This window comes from Oreochromis aureus, linkage group 3, assembly GCF_013358895.1.
Source record: "Oreochromis aureus strain Israel breed Guangdong linkage group 3, ZZ_aureus, whole genome shotgun sequence".
Classification (NCBI taxonomy): domain Eukaryota; kingdom Metazoa; phylum Chordata; class Actinopteri; order Cichliformes; family Cichlidae; genus Oreochromis; species Oreochromis aureus.
In genome coordinates, this window is record NC_052944.1 from 7,367,806 (window position 1) to 7,390,529 (window position 22,724).

A 22,724-nucleotide genomic window follows, 5' to 3' on the forward strand; every position below is an offset into this window, starting at 1 on the left:
GAACTCACATGTGTGAGCCGTCAGAATGAGGCTGGTCCATCTTCGTGCGCTGCCCATAAAAGGCAGGCTTCAGAGAGTCGCTGGAGGATAGGCGGACCGATGCAGCCCGGAGCCAACAAGCTGGCTCCCACACTGCTGGATTTATGGATGATTATGGATGGTATGAGAGAAGAAACGGCTAATTTATTGGTAAATTGATGATATGATGCGTCCACTGCTACTACTAATTTTAGAAGTAACAATAGTAACTGAAATAAAATTATTAATGATGATGATGATAATCATGAATAATATGTTATTAATACAGTGTAGCTGCCAGGTGTGTAAACTGAGTTAGTGTTATTTCGTTAAGTAACCGAGTGCATCAGTCTTCGATGTTTGAGTTCTTTCTTTTTTGTGTAGTATAAAAGTGGCTTTTACACAGCTGGACTGGCCATAGGGCATAGCCCGCATTTGCCCGTTTTTTATGGGTTGATGTTTTTTTTGTTTGTTTGCTTTTTTGTAACGGTATAAACAATGAAAGGCGGTGGATTGGCCAGATGCTGGCCGATGTGTAAAAATAACTCAGCTGTTTGGTGGTGGCTATGGCGGAGCTTCCACAGAGGCCAGCAGGTGGGTGAGGGAAAGGGGAGGCAGGAGGAGGAGAGACCCGAGGCGGCCGCCGGTTCGAGTGTCAGGTGAACTGAACTTCAGGTAAGAAGTTATGACCTGCAGTCTATCTGGGTCAGATATAACCCAAGTTTATGTTTAGTTTATTTTCGTTGTGCTGACTTTTTAAAGTCAGTTACAATAACTCCTACTGTGTACTAGCTAGCATGGTTTCTATACAGCTGGGTGGGTGCTATGATGTTACTGATAGTGAACTTTATTTTATTCATAAGGTTAGTTAGTAGAGTTCCCAACCGTCCCGTAAAAAATGGAATCGTCTCGTATTCAGAGAAAATATTACGTGTTTCGTATTGAGCTGAAAAGGAACACAGTTTGTCCCGTACTTCAGCTAGAATGGACAAAGACACAAGGCTGGAGTTATTCTGCGTCTCTACGCTGTCAGCTGCCTCTTCTTCTCTCATTCTCTCCCCCTGCTGTTGCTACTTCAATCATGAAACTGATCAGTGATCAGCTGATCGGCTTTTCTGACGCAAGTCCCGTCTCTCTTGTTTGTTTATCTCCCACTTTGCGCCAGAAAAGAGGAAACCAGCGGAGGTCGCTCTAAACAACAGCAGCACGTTTAAGCCTGATCAGCTGTTGTTAGAATTTATTTAATATAAATGTCTAGTATCAGCTGATGTTTGCTGGAGCCACAGCTGTAAAAGCTCACTAAAAATCTTAATTGGCTCCCCTGTGGGCTCTGAAAAGGAAACTCCAGCAAATACATAGATACACGATGGAAAATCCTAACATTTATCAGCATGTCTACAGGTAAAACAAATAAAGAAACAAAAAGAACCAAACAATCCACAAGCCAGTGTACTCCCTGAATAAGTGGGGAGAGTTGGCCAAATCAAACATGCAGGTAATAAAGAACTAGATTTCCATTCTAGATCAGATTTACTGGAGAGAAGAGGAATGAATGTTAACAGAAGCAAGACAGAATACATACGTTTGTGCATGTGAGGGAAATGGTTGTAACAGTGAACACCAAAGGAGTGGAGAGAGTGAAGTTAGATGTTTAAATATCTGGGTCAACCGTTTAAAGCAACAGATAGGTGAAGAAGGAAGTGCAGGCAAAGTTGAGTGGGTGGAGACGAGTGCCAGTGTTGATTGGTGAGAGAAGGGTAACAGCAAGAATGAAAGGGATGTAAAAGAACCCACCCACCACTTTAATCACACTCTAGATATTGTTTTAAAATATGGTATAGAAACTGAACATTTAACAGTGTTTCCTGAAAACCCTCTCTTGTCTGATCATTTCCCGATAACATTTACAATAATTGATTACACAGCAGTGGGGAGTAGATTTCATGATAGTAGATGTCTTTCTGAAAGCGCTGTAACTAAGTTTAAGAATATAATTCACCCACTGTTATCATCCTCAATGCCCTGTACCAACACAGAGCAGAGCAGCTACCTGAATGCTACTCCAACAGAGGTCGATCATCGTTTTAATAACTTTGCATCCTCACTACGTATGACTCATGATAGTGTAGCTCCTGTGAAAAATAAGGCCTCAAATCAGAAATACTTGACTCTGTGGTATAATTCTCAAACACGTAGCTTAAAGCAGATAACTTGTAAGCTGGAGAGGACATGGTGTATCACAAATTTAGAAGATCATCATTTAGCCTGGAGAAATAGTTTGCTGCTTTACAAGAAAGCTAGAACATCGTAAAGCTAGAACATCTTACTATTCATCACTGATTGAAGAAAATAGGAACAAGCTTAGGTTTCTCTTCAGCACTGTAGCCCAGGCTCTGTTGAGCCTTTTTCATTAACTAGTAATGACTTCATGAACTTCTTCACAAATAAAATTTTAAGCATTAGAGAAAAAAATTACTCATAATCATCTCACAGATGTAATATTATCTATAGCTACTTTCAGTACCATTGATATTCATTTAGAGTCTTTTTCTCCAATTGATCTTTCTGAGTTACCTTCAGTAATTACTAATGTGTCTTTTAGACCCCATTCCTACAAGACTGCTTAAAGAAGTCCTGCCATTAGTTAATGCTTCAATCTTAAATAGGATCAGCCTATCTCTAATAATCAGCTATGTACCACAGGCCTTCAAGCTGGCAGTAGTTAAACCGTTACTTAAAAAGTCATCTCTAGACCCAGCATCTTAGGTGGGTAATTAGCTAATTGCTCTGGATGGAAATACCTTGACCTCCAGTAAGGTACCTGGAGTCATTTTTGACCAGGAACTCTGCTTCAATGCAAACAAATATGTAGGACTGTTCATGCTTGTTCGTGCATTTATTACTTCTAGGCTGGACTACTGTAATTGATTATTATCAGGATGTCCTAAAAACTTCCTGAAAAGCCTTCAATTAATCCAAAATGCTGCAGCAAGAGTACTGACAGGGACTAGAAAAAGAGAGCAGATTTCGCGTATATTGGCGTCCCTTCATTGGCTCCCTGTTAAATCCACAATTGAATTCAAAATTCTGCTCCTCACGTACAAGGTCTTAAATAATCAGGCCCCGTTTTATCTTAATGACCTTATAATACCATATCACCCCATTAGAGCACTTCACTGTTGCAGGCTTACTTGTTGTTCCTAAAGTATTTAAAAGTAGAATGGGAGGCAGAGCCTTCAGTTTTCAGGCCCCTCTTCTGTGGAACCAGCTTCCAGTTTGGATTCAGGAGACAGACAGTATCTCTACTTTTAAGATTAGGCTTCAAACTTTTCCTTTTTGCTAAAGTATATAGTTAGGGCTGGACCAGGTGACCCTGAATGCTCCCTTTGTTATGCTGCAATAGATGTAGGCTGCAAGAGGATTCCCATGATGCACTGGGTGTTTCTTCTTCAGTCACCTTTCTCACTCTCTATGTGTTAATAGATCTCTCTGCATTGAATCATACTTGTTATTAATCTCTGGCTCTCTCTCACAGCATGTCTTTTATTCTGTGTTCCTTCTCTCACACTCGCTGAGCCTGGTTCTGGAGGTTTCTTCCTGTTAAAAGGGACTTTTTCCTTCCCACTGCCACCAAAGTGATTCATCTGCATAGGAATGAAAATGCATGCCTTGCCTTCAAATAATATTTCCTAGGGAAAGCATGTATAATGTAAACAGGATTAGTCTTAGCAGGGGACCCTGTCGATATCCATAATTAACCTTGGTGCATAAGATAGACTCTCAATTTACATGAACAAATTGGAATCTGTTCGATATGATTCCAATCACTGCTGTGCAGTGCTTTTAATGCATACAGCATGCTCTAATCACAGTAATAAAACATTGTGATCAACAATATTGAACTGAGGTCTAGCAGGACAAGCACAGAGACGAGTCCACTGTCAGAGGCCATAAGAAGATAATTTGTAACCTTCACTAAAGCTGTTTCTGTGCTGTGATGAGCTCTGAAACCTGACTGAAACTCTTCAAATAAACCATTCCTCTGCAGATGATCAGTTAGCTGTTTTACTTGAACTACACTTTTAAGAAGGCATTGCTGCCTTTTGCAGATTTAGCCAGTCACACAGTCTATTGGAACAACTGTTGCAAATGACATTTGGAGCCCAAAATTTATTCTGGTCACCCAGTGGATAGCCAAAGTACAATTTGTATATCTTCTTATGGTCTGTGGTAATTGTCTGTGTGGTGCGTTCACAACGTGCTTTCGTTGTGAATGCACTACACACGTAATAGAAACTGTCTGGATGATTTATACAATTTCTAGGCATGGTAACTAACAGCTGAAATCAATTGCAATTAATGCTGCCTGAAAATTAAATAACAGGGAACTGTCGTTAAATCTGGTATTACGCTTAACTAATTATACCAACAATCATCAATATATAACTAGCTTCATCACAAAAACTGTACGTGCTAGGAAAAAACTAAACCCAGATCTGAAATCAGCATGAAAAACACTACAAAACCCAGTTGAATTTATCTCTATTGATTTTGACCTGTTGACCTGTGTTATTAGTTATTATTAATCTCTGACTCTCTTCCACAGCATCTCTTTGTCCAGTCTTCCAGGTTCTGCTAGAGGTTTCTTCCTGTTAAAAGGGAGTTTTTCCTTTCCATTGTCACCAAAGCACTTGGTCATAGGGGTCATATGATTGTTGGGGTTTTCTCTGTTTTCTTTATATTATTGTAGGGTTTTTTATCTTACAACAACAGTTACTTTGAGGTACCTGTTGTTCTGATTTGTCAGTATGTAATAAAAATGGAATAAATAATTGAATTCCTGCTTCTTTTCCCAGTTTTTCCTTAACATGTCAAATGTTATAATTCCTAGCTTTGGTGTTTCATACAGCTTCGTGATGACTTTCTTTGTGGTGCAATTAAAGGCTGAGCTCAAAATTATAAAAATGTTTGATTATGTTGTTGACAAAGCCTTAAAGGCTGTAACCTTCCAATTCCGGTTATAGTATTCCCGTGTTTGGGAAAAGTCCTTCTGTTCCAGATTATATTTATCTCTGTATTTGGAAACTATCTCATACTTCCTTTACATACCGTAGTTTTCGGGTCATAAGCCGCTACTTTTTTCCCACACTGTGAACACTGCGGCTTATACTGACGTGCGGCTAATGCATATTTTTTTTCATGCGGCCAAAAACATTTTGCCTGGTAACAGTAGACCAATCAAAATGATAAGTAGTATATATATGGTATATATTTTTATCGGTTGTTAAGAGACGTTGTAATGTTGTTTGTGCACTGTTCCGTAAAAAACCCATAAGCAACGTAATTTTTGTGTTACCGATACGTACATATACTTAAAGATAGCCGTGTTACAGGCGCTGTTCGAGGAACAAAAGCACTTGCAGTATGTATTTTTGTATGTTACCATAACGTTTATGTTACCATGTTTATGTTACCTTATGGATTAAATTAAATGTTAAAAATCCTCACGTGTAATATTTCTGTGTAAATATCTCATATTACAAGTGAAACGCATACGGCTTAAAATCCGGTGCAGCCTGTACAGGTACAGAACTGACTTTCTTTCTACAATTAGAGCATGCGGCTTTTAATCAGGTGCGCTCTATAGTTCGGGATTTACGGTAGTTTCAGTTGTAAGGCCTTTTTTTTTTTTTAAATTAGGAGGAAATTTTGTATAATTCAGTTTCAATGAGGTTTTATTTATATAGAACCAAATCACAGCATCAGTCGCCTCAAGGCACTTTATATTGTAAGGTAGACCCTACAAAAATACCTACAGAGAAAAACCCAACTATCATATGACCCCCACTTAGCAAGCACTTTGTTGACAGTGGGAAGTAAAACACTTCTTTTTAACAGGAGGAAACCTCCGGCAGAACCAGGCTCAGGGAGGAGCGGCCATCTGCCACGACCAATTGGGGTGAGAGAAGGAAGACAGGATAAAAGACATGCTGTGGAAGAGAGCCAGAGATTAATAACATAAAAAGAATAATATAAAATGCATAGTAAAACAAAAAAAACCCTCTTTATACTGGGTTTAAAAGCCAAACCGAAAACGTGGGTCTTTAGAGCAGATTTAAGAGAGCCAGAGATTAAAAATAAGTATGATTCAATGCAGAGAGGTCTATTAACCAAAAGGTCCCCAACATTTTTTGCGTCATGGACCGGTTTATTTCCGACAATATTTTCACGGACCGGCCTTTACAGCCCAAGGAACTTGGAAAGAAAAGCATCTGGACTTCTTTAAGCTGCTTGAAGATGTTTCACCTCTCATCCAAGAAACTTCGTCAGTTCTAGGGTCAAATGGTGGAGAGTCCCAGATATAAGCTCTGTGGGAGTAACCCACTGACAGTAACCCCTCTCGGTGGGTCCAGTCGCTGAGAGGGACAATGGAGTCCAGACGCTTTTCTTTCCAAGCTCCTTTGTCTACGATGACCTGGATGACTGAGAACCTTCACAGACATACCGGTTACAGCATTTTGGACTAAATGAAGGATTTTCAGGGAGTTTTTAGGACACCCTGATAATAATGAATTAAAGTTGTCCAGCCTAATAAATGCATGAACTACTTTTTCAGAGTCACTCTGAGACAGGATATTTCTAATTTTAGAGATGTAAAATGTGGACATCATCTGAAAAAATGCAACATGGTGTAAATTTCTCCCATTTTGACTACACTGCCATATTTTTAGCACATGGTTTATCAAAGAGTTTGCTATTTATTAGCAATTGTTTGCTTGCAGAGGGAAATTTAGTGACATTCTAAATTCTGATTCTTTCAACCTTGTTTCATACACTCTTAGAAATGCTGGGTTAGAAATTACCCAATCAGTAACCCAACGCTGGGTCAAATATGGACCGAGCCAACGCTGGGTTGTTTCAACTTCACAGGGTTGGGTTACTGGTTTGACCCAGCACACTGGGTTAGGATAACTATCCAAAAATTGGGTTAAATTGACCAATGTTTGAAGTTGAGGTTACCAAAAATTGGGTCGAAATTCAGAACCCATCACATGGCTTATATTGCCACTAGCGTTTGGGTTAAGATTTCTACTTACTATAAAATTCAGCTTATAAAAAATAGATTCGAAAAGGATTTTCTCAAAAAATCTTTTTATTGCCATATGATACATAGAACATAGACAGCAAATTCATGAAAAAATATATCAATGAAAGTAAAATGCAAGTAGCAAAAAAGTATATAATTCATTATATTATATCCATTACTTCAAATCAGTCTTTGGTTATAGCACATGAAGATGTTAACACACATGAAGACATGCTATGTAAAGCCGGCTCTGTTTTTAGAACAAAGTACATGTAAAAACTCTTAACTTTTAAAAACTGATGAATTGATGATTTTTTTTCAGTACTTAACATACATCAGCACTTTGGAAAAGTGGCAAGAGGGAATCTCCCTCTCAGATAATTTCATGCACCTTTATGAGCAACATTTTGCGCTTCCATCAGAGCTAAATGAGCCCTCATTCATTTGACCATATTTGGTTCATGTCCTGGGATTCATCTATTCCTGGGATAGATGACAGTGTGAAGGAATTCCCGAATCTGGGTGCATGACTTTGGGTAACTTGCATCAAAACCAAAAAATGCTTTGAAGCAGCCATCAACAGACCTTACATTGCTGCAAAAAGCAGAAACAAATCTATCTTCTAGTACCAGGCAAGATGAACATTTTCTCGGGCTTCCTTTGGTGCTGAATTCTTCTTCCTGATAGAACGAAGCCTTTTCCTGACATTGGATAGACACCACTTCAGAAATACAGGGAGTGCAGAATTATTAGGCAAGTTGTATTTTTGAGGAATAATTTTGTTATTGAACAACAACCATGTTCTCAATGAACCCAAAAACTCATTAATATCAAAGCTGAATGTTTTGGAAGTAGTTTTTAGTTTGTTTTAGTTTTAGCTATTTTAGGGGGATATCTGTGTGTGCAGGTGACTATTACTGTGCATAATTATTAGGCAACTTAACAAAAACAAATATATACCCATTTCAATTATTTATTTTACCAGTGAAACCCATATAACATCTCCACATTCACAAATATACATTTCTGACATTCAAAAACAAAACAAAAACAAATCAGCGACCAATATAGCCACCTTTCTTTGCAAGGACACTCAAAAGCCTGCCATCCATGGATTCTGTCAGTGTTTTGATCTGTTCACCATCAACATTGCGTGCAGCAGCAACCACAGCCTCCCAGACACTGTTCAGAGAGGTGTACTGTTTTCCCTCCTTGTAAATCTCACATTTGATGATGGACCACAGGTTCTCAATGGGGTTCAGATCAGGTGAACAAGGAGGCCATGTCATTAGTTTTTCTTCTTTTATACCCTTTCTTGCCAGCCACGCTGTGGAGTACTTGGACGCATGTGATGGAGCATTGTCCTGCATGAAAATCATGTTTTTCTTGAAGGATGCAGACTTCTTCCTGTACCACTGCTTGAAGAAGGTGTCTTCCAGAAACTGGCAGTAGGACTGGGAGTTGAGCTTGACTCCATCCTCAACCCGAAAAGGCCCCACAAGCTCGTCTTTGATGATACCAGCCCAAACCAGTACTCCACCTCCACCTTGCTGGCGTCTGAGTCGGACTGGAGCTCTCTGCCCTTTACCAATCCAGCCACGGGCCCATCCATCTGGCCCATCAAGACTCACTCTCATTTCATCAGTCCATAAAACCTTAGAAAAATCAGTCTTGAGATATTTCTTGGCCCAGTCTTGACCTTTCAGCTTGTGTGTCTTGTTTCAGTGGTGGTCGTCTTTCAGCCTTTCTTACCTTGGCCATGTCTCTGAGTATTGCACACCTTGTGCTTTTGGGCACTCCAGTGATGTTACAGCTCTGAAATATGGCCAAACTGGTGGCAAGTGGCATCTTGGCAGCTGCACGCTTGACTTTTCTCAGTTCATGGGCAGTTATTTTGGGCCTTGGTTTTTCTACACGCTTCTTGCCACCCTGTTGACTATTTTGAATGAAACGCTTGATTGTTCGATGATCACGCTTCAGAAGCTTTGCAATTTTAAGACTGCTGCATCCCTCTGCAAGATATCTCACTATTTTTGACTTTTCTGAGCCTGTCAAGTCCTTCTTTTGACCCATTTTGCCAAAGGAAAGGAAGTTGCCTAATAATTATGCACACCTGATATAGGGTGTTGATGTCATTAGACCACACCCCTTCTCATTACAGAGATGCACATCACCTAATATGCTTAATTGGTAGTAGGCTTTCGAGCCTATACAGCTTGGAGTAAGACAACATGCATGAAGAGGATGATGTGGACAAAATACTCATTTGCCTAATAATTCTGCACTCCCTGTACAGTTGCTGGCCTATGAGTTCTGCAAGGGCTGAACCATAGTGATGGGTAGATGAGGCCTCGTGAAGCGTTTCAGCACATTCCCCAAACTGTATCGACAGTGTTGCTGTTTTGCTCCATACTGACACCTGCTGGACCTTAAATATCATTGCAGGGAACTTACTTGAGACTCACAACAGACACTGATTCAATGACATAGTCATACGTGTATACACTGTAAGGTATTGTACTTTCCATGGAATCATTTTATATGTTTTACATTGCAAGTATTGTAGACATCTTTAAAATATATTGTGAATGACATAAAGTAAAAATTAAAATGAAAGTATTGTGAATATAATATTACACATTTAAATGTAATTGATTCAGAGTTTATTATAAATTTCTATTCAGAAAAATAAGTTTATCCAATGTTTTTGCATTCAGTCTATTGCGGGGTTTTTCACACCATTTCCCCAGCTTTGGAAAACTCACAGGCACAGATGAAGCTGGGGTACACAAAAAACTGTAAAGTCAGGTGGAAAAGGTTCTGATAAGATGTCTTCCTCATCCCCAGTACCTTAAAGGATCCTCTAATCTTGGAATGTTTCTCTCCGACACTCTCCACAATACTAAGGGGTTGGCAGTCCTTTATAATAAACTTCAGGACTGCCTGGTCCAGAACAGTCTTCCTAGATGCTTGATTTCAAAATAATAAAACACATATTAATAAAAAAAAAAAAAGTGTTGATAAAGCTGTTCAGTGTCAATATAGGCCTACCTGTGTTCATTCTCAGTGTGTCTCCTCATTTTCATGTTTGGCTCTGTAATGCCTCTGTAACACTGAGGAGGTGGTTTTGTTTGTAAGAAAGCTCCGCAGAACAGATGCGACATTTATCCTGCATAAAATGAAATAAATAATTTACACTGCAAGTCACATTGCTGTTTTTCCTATTCTGATAGATTACACTGAAACAAAGACAGACAAACTATTTGCAGTTAAAAGATCAAAATGATCCCACACAGCAGAAACATTTCCATTTTGTTATGGAAAGATGTGCATTTTTATTTATCTTTGCGAGAGTCAATTTGTGGGGTTTTTTGGTGGCGACTCGTTCCGTTGACAGATGCGGATGCGGTACCTTTTAAACACAGCTTGGCGCGTTGGTAATGAGCGATACAGCAGCTGTATCGATCACGTGACTTTTTCTTAAAGCGACGCACGCACCGATACAGGCATCGCTAGGTGAGCTTGATACATGCGCCGGTGCGTCAGTGTTGCTGGACCCATCACTACTGAACCACATATCCTGAAATGTTTAAACAAAAGAAAAGGGTCAGTAAAGTAAGATTTAAAAGATTATTTGCAGTTTTTTGGTTAATGTCAAGTTGTCTGTAATCCTGGAGCGGTGAGCTCCAACACTATGTCTGACATTTGCTCAGAGAGGACAAAACAACAATGAAGCAGATCTGTCTGTGGTTGTGATTGCTTGCAATTAATCGTTAGGAGATGGACTAAGCCAAGATCAAGTATCATGTTTAACACACTTTTTACTGTCACAAGGTTGTACAAACCTTTTTGTCAACTTTGCAATAGATTTAAACAAATGTTATTATTTATGCATCTATAATGTGCATATGGCTAAAGATGTCACTTGGATGAGTGACATATAATGTGCATACATCTTTTAAAAATATGGAAATTGAGTACATACAAACTGTATATTTATTTTATATTCACAATGACACTCAGTATACTGATTGAAAAACTGCCCAGTATTCAGGTTTTTTAATTGTTGTGTGTATCTATTGAAGTGTAGATACTTACATTCCTGTGCCATGGCAGTTCTTTTAACATGGAAACTGATCCAGTATTGATGAGGCCAAAATTGCCTTTATTCCTGAAGTTGGGCTGCAGGCAAAAACAGTTGCATTGATTGGATAATTGGATAAACAAAAACTTTACTTTTCTGTAGATTTCTTGTAAAATAAACAAATACAAAGAATAGAAACTTTGGGAAAAAAAGAAAAATGTTTGACTGATCCTCTTTGTTTTCATCACCCAGCACACACACTTTAGGAGCTGCCACTGGAGTCATTTTACTTGGGCCAGCACAGCGCACAAACAAACCACCACCACCAACAACAACAACAAACCTTATAACTGATTTCGTTTATGTACAAGACAGACAATTTTCTCCATAGTGCTCCATTAAGTGTAAAATAAGTGTCCGGGCCCTCCATCTGCATGTATGGATATGTGCTGGTGTTCGTCAAGACTGGCAACCAAAGATTCCCCCTCAGGTTTACCCCAAAGATGTTCTAAAGTTAAATAATTAAAGTTAAAACATTTTTAATGTTAATTTTAGAATAACTGAATCTACTTGTGATGGCTACAGTTACAGCCACACAGTGGTAATGTCTACCAAACATCAGTGTTACAATAGAGGCTTACACATAACACTACACTTACATTTTTCTTTCTTTAAATATAGGATTTAATTTACAGGGTAATAAAGAATTGGTTTCGGTTTAGAATTAATTTACTTATACAATCACATAATACTGTATTCTAAAATAAGTGCGCACATTTTAGTTTACACTGTTATGTATGTATGATTTAATCTTTCTTTGTTTTCTGAGTTACCTCAGTGGCAGCTGCTCCTAGTCCCTTGGTTGATGAGCTAAAAGGTGGAAAAGGAGCGGAGCAAGCATATGTGGAGACCTGCAAATTGGGTCATACCACAGTTCTGGACCATGGGGGGAAATGGAATTTGTTATGTTAGTTTTAGTTGGGTTTGTGTGTTCTATGCCTTTCTGTGTTTTGTTTTTGTTGGCTGATCAGACACTGTTTAAGTTTCCCCTTTGTCTAATTTAGGTATGTTAGTTTGTTTCAGTTAGCAGTGTTGTTTGTTGCCAGCTTCTGAGAAGAGTTCTGTTACTTTGACCTCTTTTATGGGCCCAAGATTTTGAATTCTCTGTATAATTTAACCAAGTGTGTTTTAGGGTCAAATAAAAATTTTTTTTTTTGTACTTTAACCTGTGCCTGACGTTCCTTTACTGCTCGGTCCATCACAATACTCAAAAGTTAGCAGGGATAACATTTCTCATTTTTAATTTTCATTAAAGTGAATGTACATAGATATAAGTTACAAAAAATAAAGATAAGTAAGCATGATTTTCAAAGTGTTAGAATTCACTTTTTACTTCCCATGTTTTATTTCATAGTAGTGGAGAAGTCCAGTGATATCTGATCAGATCACAGTCTAGTTGAAAATGGCAGTTTGTGAAGAATGATGTGGCTTCTTCAGAGGCTTATCTTCAACCCAAACAATTGGGTAAAATTTTGACTCAATATTTTATCAAAGCTGTCCAACCTATGACTCAACAGAATTAGTCAAGCTGTGGAGTGAATTGAAGAACCTGGCACATTACCAACCCAACTCCTGAGTCATGATTTCTCAACCAATATTTGGTCACAATAACCCAACTTACGAACCTGCAGCTTTAACCCAGCCGTCGAGTTATGAAAAACCCCCAGCATTTTTAAGAGTGTAGAATCTCTGTTGCACCGGTGCAGTTAAGAAAACAGTAATAAATAAAATACCAGAAAATTGATTCTTCTTATCTGGATATAGTGTTTTCAGGGGGAGAAACGTTTCATCACTCATCCAAGTGGCTTCAGTCTCAGTCTCATCTGATTGCAGGTAACGTTATAAACTTTACATTTACCTAATTACTGTCTAACACTGGGCACAGAGGTCAGTTTCATGAGGATTCATATGCAAATTGTCATGACCATCGATCAGTGGTTATTGATCAGTGACCATGAGTACCATTCACAGAGAGTTGAGGAATGACTGCAGTCACAGCATTGTAAGATGGTGAAAGATGTACCCTTAGGCCAGCTCCTCAATTCAGAGATGGTCTTTCCCAGTTCACATAAATGACAACAACAGTAGCAGACTCCGGCCACAAGATGGCAGTAATGTATACTGAATGGATGTATAGTTTCTTTGTTTGATAAATCCCATCTAGTCCAAAAGTATACGTCAGCTGCAGCTTTTTCCAGTCTGCATGCTGGAATAGCTGTGAATAATCTACATTCCGAACACACTTACACCTGACCTCACACAATAAAACAGAATACTGAAGTTGATATCTTATTCAACCAGCAGCCTTCCTAAATTAAAAAGGGATGGCATCTTTTATGCACTCTGACTGCTATTTTTTTCTCAGAGACGTAGTGATGCTGCACTGTAGCAAGCCTACCCAGTCTATGTAAGCAAACCCACATTATATTAATCTTCCTAATTCTTTTGTGTCTCCAAGGGCTGCACAAGGGAAGGACAGTGATGGTGGAATGGATTTCTCCAAGTCAAACAAAGAAGCATACAGAACCTGCCACAAAGGTCAGATGTGTGTTTAATATATATATGGTTTTTACCCTGCACCCTGCCCTATATGAGACAACTGTTGTTGTGATTTGACAACATATTCATAAATTTAAATTGAAGGGAAAATATTCAATTCAATTTTATTTATATAAAATCACAACAACAGTCGCCTCAAGGCGCTTTATATTGTACAGTAGATCCTACAATAATAGATACAGAGAAAAACCCAACAATCATATGACCCCCTATGAGCAAGCACTTTGGCGACAGTGGGAAGGAAAAACTCCGTTTTAACAGGAAGAAACCTCCAGCAGAACCAGGCTCAGGGAGGGGCGGGGCCATCTGCTGCGACCGGTTGGGGTGAGAGAGGGAAAACAGGATAGAAGACATGCTGTGGAAGAGAGACAGAGATTAATAACAAGTACGATTCAATGCAGAGAGGTCTATTAATACATAGAGAGTGAGAAAGGTGACTGGAAAGGAAAAACTCAATGCATCATGGGAATCCCCCGGCAGCCTACGTCTATTGCAGCATAACAAAGGGAGGATTCAGGGTCACCTGGTCCAGCCCTAACTATATGCTTTAGCAAAAAGGAAAGTTTTAAGCTTAATCTTGAAAGTAGAGATAGAGTCTGTCTCCCGAATCCAAACGGGAAGCTGGTTCCACAGAAGAGGGGCCTGAAAACCGAAGGCTCTCCCTCCCATTCTACTTTTAAATACTCTAGGAACAACAAGTAAGCCTGCAAGAGTGAAGTGCTCTCTTGGGGTGATATGGTATTATAAGGTCATTAAGATAAAATGGGGCCTGATTATTTAAGACCTTGTAGATTAGATTAGATTAGATTAGATAGATTAGATAAAACTTTATTAATCCCTCGGGTGGGTTCCTCCAGGAAATTCGGTTTCCAATAGCCCAGCACCAACAGAAGTTACAGAATGTGAGCAGAAATATACCATATATACACATGTATAAATAAAGAGTATACAAAAGGGATAAATAGAATAAATAGGAATAAGAATACAAGGGAATTGCACATTTCAAGTATTGAAGTCTATTGCACCGTTGGATATTAACAAAAAGTATTGCACAGTGAAAAGGCACTACAGCTTAGTTGTTCCCCCCTCCTTTGTCCTCCTGTTTCTCCTCCCTCTCCCCTCCAGAGAGGAGTTAAACAGTCTGATGGCGTGTGGGCCAAAGGAGTTTTTAAGTGTGTTGGTTCTTGTCTTTGGGAGAAGCAACCTGTCACTGAACAGACTCCTCTGGTTGTTTATGGCCGTGTGCAGAGGATGCCCAGCATTGTCCATAATGTCCAGCAATTTCTTTAGTGTCCTTTTCTCTGTCACTGTCACCAGAGTGTCCAGCTTCATGCCGACCACAGAGCCCGTCTTCCTGATCAGTTTTTCCAGCCTGGATAAGTCCTTCTTTGCTGTGCTGCTCCCCCAGCACACCACAGCATAGAAAAGTACTCCAGCAACCACCGACTGGTAAAACATCCTCAGGAGCTTCCTGCAGATGTTAAAAGATCTCAGCCTCCTGAGGAAGTACAGTCGGCTTTGGGCTTTTTTATACAGGTGCTCTGTGTTGCATGACCAGTCCAGTTTGTTGTCCACCCACAGCCCGAGGTACTTGTACTTGTTGACCACCTCCACCTCCTCTCCCTCTATCTGAACCGGCAGTGGACCTGCTCTGGACCTCCCGAAGTCCACAACCAGTTCCTTGGTCTTTGAGGTGTTGAGTTGCAGGTGGTTTGTGTGACTCCATGTGCTGAAGTTCCTCACCAGACTTCTGTACTCCTCTTCCTGATTATCCCAGATACACCCCATGATGGCTGTGTCATCTGCAAACTTCTGAATATGGCATAATTCAGAGTTGTAGCAGAAGTCAGAGGTGTACAAGGTGAAGAGAAGAGGGGACAGCACAGTTCCCTGTGGTGCCCCTGTGCTGCTGACCACAGTGTCAGACATGATGTCTTTCAGCCTGACGCACTGTGGTCTGTCAGTGAGGTAGTCGGAGAGCCAAGCGACCAGGCAGGGGTCCACCTGCGTCCTGTTTAGTTTTTCCTGGAGCAGACAGTACGTGAGAAGCAGGATTTTGAATTCAATTATGGATTTAACAGGGAGCCAATGAAGGGAAGCCAATATACGCAAAATCTGCTCTCTCTTTCTAGTCCCTGTCAGTACTCTTGCTGCAGAATTTTGGATTAATTGAAGGCTTTTCAGGGAGTTTTTAGGACATCCTGATAATAATGAATTACAGTAGTCCAGCCTGGAAGTAATAAATGCATGAACTAGTTTTTCAGCATCAATATCTCATTAACCTTTCACTTACCTTTTATTTGCTGTCACTAAGCTCCATGGCAGCTTAACACGAGGCTAAAGAATAGGTATAATAATTGGTCTGTTGTCCGTGGCCAGTCATTTAACTGTTTATTATTAGGCCAGTTTAGGTGGCTGGTAACTAGAATGAAAATCTATATCTTACTCCAGCCTCATACTGCTAATTATAGATCAGTTTGTAGTTGTTCTTGGTAAGTATCTCTGTTGCTGGACTCCACCACAGGTGGGATCCAATGTATGAAGATGAAACAAAAAGTCCAAAAACAATATCCATACTTATGCCCAAATATATGTACATAATGACTGCACAATTGCTTGGTACCTGTACTCATACCTGATTTTTGTACTTTGAATATTTAAACATAGCCATGGATGTTAGTGGCAGCAGTGTTTTTTAAAGCCACCTCTGTCATGGTCTGCACAAATGAAGGACATCTGTTGGGGCGATCGTGGCTCAAGAGTTGGGAGTTCGCCTTGTAATCGGAAGGTTGCCGGTTCGAGCCCCAGCTTGGACAGTCTCGGTCGTTGTGTCCTTGGGCAAGACACTTCACCCGTTGCCTACTGGTGGTGGTCAGAGGGCCCGGTAGCGCCAGTGTCCGGCAGCCTCGCCTCTGTCAGTGCGCCCCAGGGTGGCTGTGGCTACTATGTAGCTTGCCATCACCAGTGTGTGAATGGGTGGATGTCTGGATATGTAAAGCGCTTTGGGGTCCTTAGGGACTAGTAAAGTGCTATATACATACAGGCCATTTACCATCTGTTGTCCTGATGGGATGCTTTCCTCTGTAGATTCTTTATTCATTTTGGAAGCTTTTACTGCCATTGCCAGCCCACACATTGTTTCATCCTCCACAACCTTCTTCACTATTTCAGATGGACACAAACATACTAAAGATACACGTTCAGGTGGGAGAATGAAGCCATTAAAGTTTAAACTCATCTGCTCATCTTGTTGGCATGAAATTGGTAGTTTGGAAACGGTGTTCAGTGACTTGCTGTACTCAATCTCTGTTTGGCCTGATGGTACCTTAACGGCAGCCAAGCAGGATGTAAAAAAAAATATTCATTTACAGTTTGTCCTACTCTTATTAGTGTCAACTGTATTTAGTCTGCACATCTTAGAAATGAATAGAATAGATCTGTATTCTAATTCAATTCAATTTTATTTATATAGCGCCAAATCACAACAAAAGTGGCCTCAAGGTGCTTTATATTGTACAGTAGATCGCACAATAATAGATACAGAGAAAAACCCAACAATCATATGACCCCCTATGAGCAAGCACTTTGGCGACAGTGGGAAGGAAAAACTCCCTTTACAGGAAGAAACCTCCGGCAGAACCAGGCTCAGGGAGGGGCGGCCATCTGCCACGACCGGTTGGGGTGAGAGACGGAAAACAGGATAAAGACATGCTGTGGAAGAGAGAGAGAGATTAATAACAGATATGATTCGATGCAGAGAGGTCTATTAACACATAGTGAGTGAGAAAGGTGACTGGAAAGGAAAAACTCAATGCATCATGGGAATCCCCGGCAGCCTACGTCTATTGCAGCATAACTAAGGGAGGATTCGGGGTCATCTGGTCCAGCCCTAACTATATGCTTTAGCAAAAAGGAAAGTTTGAAGCCTAATCTTGAAAGTAGAGATAGTGTCTGTCTCCCGAATCCAAACTGGAAGCTGGTTCCACAGAAGAGGGGCCTGAAAACTGAAGGCTCTGCCTCCCATTCTACTTTTAAATACTCTAGGAACAGCAAGTAAGCCTGCAGTGTGAGAGCGAAGTGCTCTAATAGGGTGATATGGTACTACAAGGTAGTGCAGTGATGCAGTGATGCCAAGGATAGGTGTAAAGTTGGACAGAATATTGCATCACAAGCATATTGGTTGTGATGTGGATTTTTTTTTTTACTGTAACTGTATTCAGTACATTCTTCTGTTGTTTGTATGTGTAGACCACGGTATGTGCAACTTTGTTTTGGTTGGGATGAACACTGTGTACATTGTTTTTGTGGGAGAATGCAGTAAAAATATATTCGGTACCATGTATTTGTGTGTTTTGAATACAAACATATCTGTAATATATGTCTGTAATCCTTTACAATGCACTTATGTAGGCCTATGTACTGTCTGTAGTAAGTGTTACACTGACCATAAAAAGGCTTACAGTAAGTCATTGTGATGACTTTATTTTGCAGGAGAATTGTAGGGTTTTGCCCATTGTGTGTGTGTTTTTTTTTGTGTGTTGAGTTCTGACAATATAAGGCATGCTTTCGGAAAATGTGTGTAAACAACTGGGAAAATTTGTTATGTTAGTTTCAGTTAGGTTTTTATTTGTTTTACCCCTTTGGTCTTGTTTAGGTAGGGCAGTTTGTTTGAGTTAGTAGTTTTGTTTGTTGTCAGCTTTTGAGTAGAGTTCTGATACTTTGACCTCTTTTATGGGCCCAAGATTTACATTTTTCTGCATAATTTAACCAAGTCTGACGTTCCTTCACTGCTCGGCCCATCACAGGGAGAGACTTTCCACCTCTGTCTTCTGGCAGCTGAAGTGTGGAAAAGCGTATTCTGGCCTTTTCTGCATTAGAGCTACGCTTATTTCGTCCTTATTAATTCTATGTAATGGATGTAAAGTTCTTCTAATATTGACCCATTTCCTGTGCCCTCCTGTGAATAAAGCTTTTTTTTATAGTAATTTTTAAATATTTGTTCAGTCTCTTTTGGTTTAGTTACTACCTTCTATGTTCAAGTTATGTAGTCATTCTTATTAATTTTCCTCCTGCTACAACTTTTCAAGGCCGACCAATTCAGGTACTTGGGATCGATGATCAGTGTTGACGGGGATATCCTTCCGGACATGCGAGCAAGGGTCAATGCCGCATGGATGAAGTGGCATCAAGTGACGGGTGTGCTATGCAACCATCGAATGCCAGACCATCTCAAGGCCAAGATTTACAAGACTGTAGTCCGCCCAGCTGCCCTGTATGGATCGGAGTGTTGGCCAGCCACCGCCAAGCACGAACAGGCCCTGCACACGATGGAAATTCGAATGCTCAGGTGGTGTCTAGGCCTCACGCGTTGGAACCAAGTCAGGAATGAAGATGTCAGAAAGCGGCTCGGCATCGCACCAATTATGGAGAAAATGCGCGAGGCAAGGCTACGGTGGTACAGACACGTACTACGCTCAGACGACAGCCTAGTGACAAAAACGGCAATGAGGCATGAGCCCAGTGGCCAGCAACCCCGTGGCAGGCCGAAGAAATGGTGGATGGATAGAATAAAGGAAGACATGAAGATCGTCAATGCCACCCCAGAAGACGCCCTTGATCGTGCCAAATGGAGACGGATTTGCCGCAAAGTGGACCCTGCCATGCGGGACAAACGCTAGAAAGAAGAAGACAACTTTTCAAGGAATCCCACAGTATTAACGGGTCAACTTCACAATTTCACTAAAAAAAATTGGGCTTCAGAAAAATCTGTTAAAGCTTTCCATTCTTTTTGAGGAAGGTGTCAAGGTGTCCTGCCTAATGTCCTTAACTATTTTTCCATTATTAAGAATGCAAACATTAAGGGTTTTTTTTTTTTGGTCTACCTGTATAGACAAGTAAATTGCATTATGATCTGAGACGCCATTCTATAACAATCCTCTTTTTGTACAAAAAGTAGTGAATTCTTGAGCGGACTGAATGGGGACAGAGAAATGCGTATAACTCTCTGTGAGGGGAGACCTCCAAGCACCCACTAGTTTACTTTCTCCAGAGAAACTGTGTCAGAGAAGTCTTTGAAAAATGGTTTATCGCTGTTCGGAGGTGGATAGAAGACTAATGACTTTTACAATATTACGTTCAGTTTTACGCTTCACTATGACATATGGGCCCTCTTTGGGACACATAAAGAAATAAAAGACAAACTTCACGGAGTTTGATATAAGAAATGTTGGAAAAAATTTTTCATGCATTTGTTCATCGCGTTTAGATTATTGTAATGCCCTGTTTACCAGCTTGGACAAATCATCTCTTTCTTGCCTCCAACCCATACAAAATGCAGCGGCCAGGCTACTAACAGGTTCTAGCAATCAGAGATGTTTTTTCATTCATACAGCACTATTCTAATCATATTGATCACTACGAACTTCAAGCACTTAATCTACCTGTAATTCATAGTAGATTTAAAATCATAAGTTAGCCCAATAGGCATGGCTTTGAATACTGAAAAGAAGCCAAAGTACCTGGAGCTAACCCAGTTTTTCATCATAACCTTACAGGAGGAATATCCAGTCAGAGGAAAGATCTTGCTCTCATTCAGTGACCTCCAGCTGGTGCTTCAAGTGGAACATAATCAGTAAGTTCTCTCATGTCAGCCTAATCTATCGTATAGCCTCCTCTGCCTCTGATGTTATTGGTACACAGTGCTGTCTGGTCAACTGCTGTCCATTTGTTGTCTAGCTGTTTTATTTTTTTTTTAACTTGCTTTTGTTTTAATATCTGAATAATTAGACAACTAAGATTTAATGGGCCTGTTAGTGGTCTTTTGATCTGATGACTCAACCTGTTGGTAAACACAAATGAATTCCACTCCAGAGATCCAGCAATATCAGCTGTCACCAGTGCCTCTAGTTACCTTTACTTCTGGTTGCTCAGGTGTCTTCGACTTAGCCAGAAAGAAGTAAACCTGGAGCCAGCTACGGTTACCTTTTCTGTGCTTAACACACACTGCCTCAGCAGCACTCATTTTTCCTCGTCACTTGCTGTCACTCCATCACACCCTCTGTCGGTCTGGTGGTGATGCACACTAGTCTTAATACCAAATAATATGAAGTTCTTTTATGAATTATTGGGCAATAAACAACATGCACTGGTCAGTCAGCATCTACACACACAAACACTCTTTGTAGAAATGTGCAGCAATAGTGTTTTCAGGATATTGCATTTTATAATTGACAAGAGCTAATAAAAAGTGATATACTTTTTATTACTGGCCAGTAAAAATCAGGCCATGATTCAATCCAGAGTTCCCGTTCCCCATCGTCTGTCTTACATCCACCAGCTTAGAAAATCCAGGCCAATCATGGTCTAGAATTAAAAGGGTCCACCAGATGGAAACTAACCGCAGCTTTAAGGTTTGCCTTGTGTTTTGCCCTTATGTTTAATTTTACCTGATTCCATGGAATATTTGTGACCATCACCATGCACTATGCCTGTAACAACACCCAAGACTGAACCAAGGTTTAGTGAACCAGGGTGTGTGTGCATCCCCCGACTCCACCTTTCCCACTGTGTACCCCCTTGGCATCGTACGGGAATGCTGTACATCTCTCCTGAAATTATGGCAGGTGCTGGAAGGCCAGCAAATTAATTGCATGTTGTATGGTCAAATGTTTATGCTTGTTAAAGGTATTTCCCCTCTTTGCTGTGATCAAAATTGGGCTTGTTATTCACTGTGACACAAAGACCTGACGCACACTCCATTGGAGAATGCGTGAATGTGTATTTACAGCAGGGATCGGCAACCCTAGGCACGCGTACCACCGTTGGCACGCGAAGGGTTAACTGATGGCATGCACGACCATAGCTGGACTGGCCATTGGGCATACTGGGCATTTGCTCGGTGGCCCGATGATTTTTTTTTTTTTGGGTGGTGGATTGGCCAGACGCTGGTCGGTGTGTAAAAATAACTCAGTTGTTTGGTGGTGGCTATGGCGGAGCTTCCACAGACTCAGTAAAATTAACAAGTGGTGGAGGCCAGCAGGTGGATGAGGGAGAGGGGAGGAAGGAGGAGGAGAGACCCGAGGCAGCCGCCGGTCGGAGCGTCAGGTGAACTGAACTTCAGGTAAGAAGTTATGACCTGCAGTCTATCTGGGTCAGATATAAACCAAGTTCAGGTGGAGTTTATTTTCGTTATGCTGACTTTTTACAGTCAGTTACAATAACTCGTACTGCGTGCTAGCTAGCATGATGGAGTTTCTATACAGCTCGGTGGGTGCTATGATGATGATAGTGAACTTTATTTTATTCATAAGGTTAGTAGAGTTGCCAACCGTCCCGTACAAACGGAATAGTCCCGCATTCAGAGAAATTATTACGTGTTTCGTGTTGAGCTGAGAAGGAACACAGTTTGTCCCGTACTTCAGCTAGAATGGAAAAAGACACAAAGCTGGAGTTATTCTGTCTTTGCTGCACAGCTGCATCTTCTTCTCTCATTCTCTCCCCTCTCTCTCCTGTTGCTACTTCAATCATGAAACTGATCAATGATCAGCTGATCAGCTTTTCTCTCTTGTTTGTTTATCACCCACTTTGCGCCAGAAAGAGGAAACCGCCGGATGTCGCACTAAACAGCAGCAGCACGTTTAAGCTTGATCAGCTGTTGTTAGAATTTATTTAATATTAATTTCTAGTATCAGCTGATGTTTGCTGGAGCCACAGCTGTAAAAGCTGTTGGTCATGATATCGGTTTGGATATGTGGTGAGAGGGAAACATGAAGATGAAACCAGGAGATGTCCTTACTGAATCATCAGAGCTGAACAGGTGATGGAGAAACAGGTTTATCTTTTAGGTAACATGAATGAGTTGAAGGGAAGTTATGAACTGTTTCTGAGAGACAAATAACACCAGGATCCTTTTCTTTG

At 40.5% G+C, this 22,724-nt stretch overlaps 1 protein-coding gene across 2 annotated transcripts in view; it reads left to right on the forward strand.

Annotated features, from left to right (window-relative positions):
* The window catches only part of adam19a (ADAM metallopeptidase domain 19a), a 107,741-nt gene that overhangs the window by 771 nt on the left and 84,246 nt on the right, over positions 1-22,724 (forward strand). Inside the window, exons 2-4 of one of the 2 annotated variants that reach the window (XM_039609278.1) lie at positions 13,014-13,082; positions 13,708-13,787; positions 20,363-20,439. In XM_039609278.1, coding sequence (XP_039465212.1) covers positions 13,014-13,082; positions 13,708-13,787; positions 20,363-20,439 — 226 coding nt within the window. The remainder of the gene's footprint in view (positions 1-13,013; positions 13,083-13,707; positions 13,788-20,362; positions 20,440-22,724) is intronic. The other variant, XM_039609279.1, reaches the window with a different exon arrangement.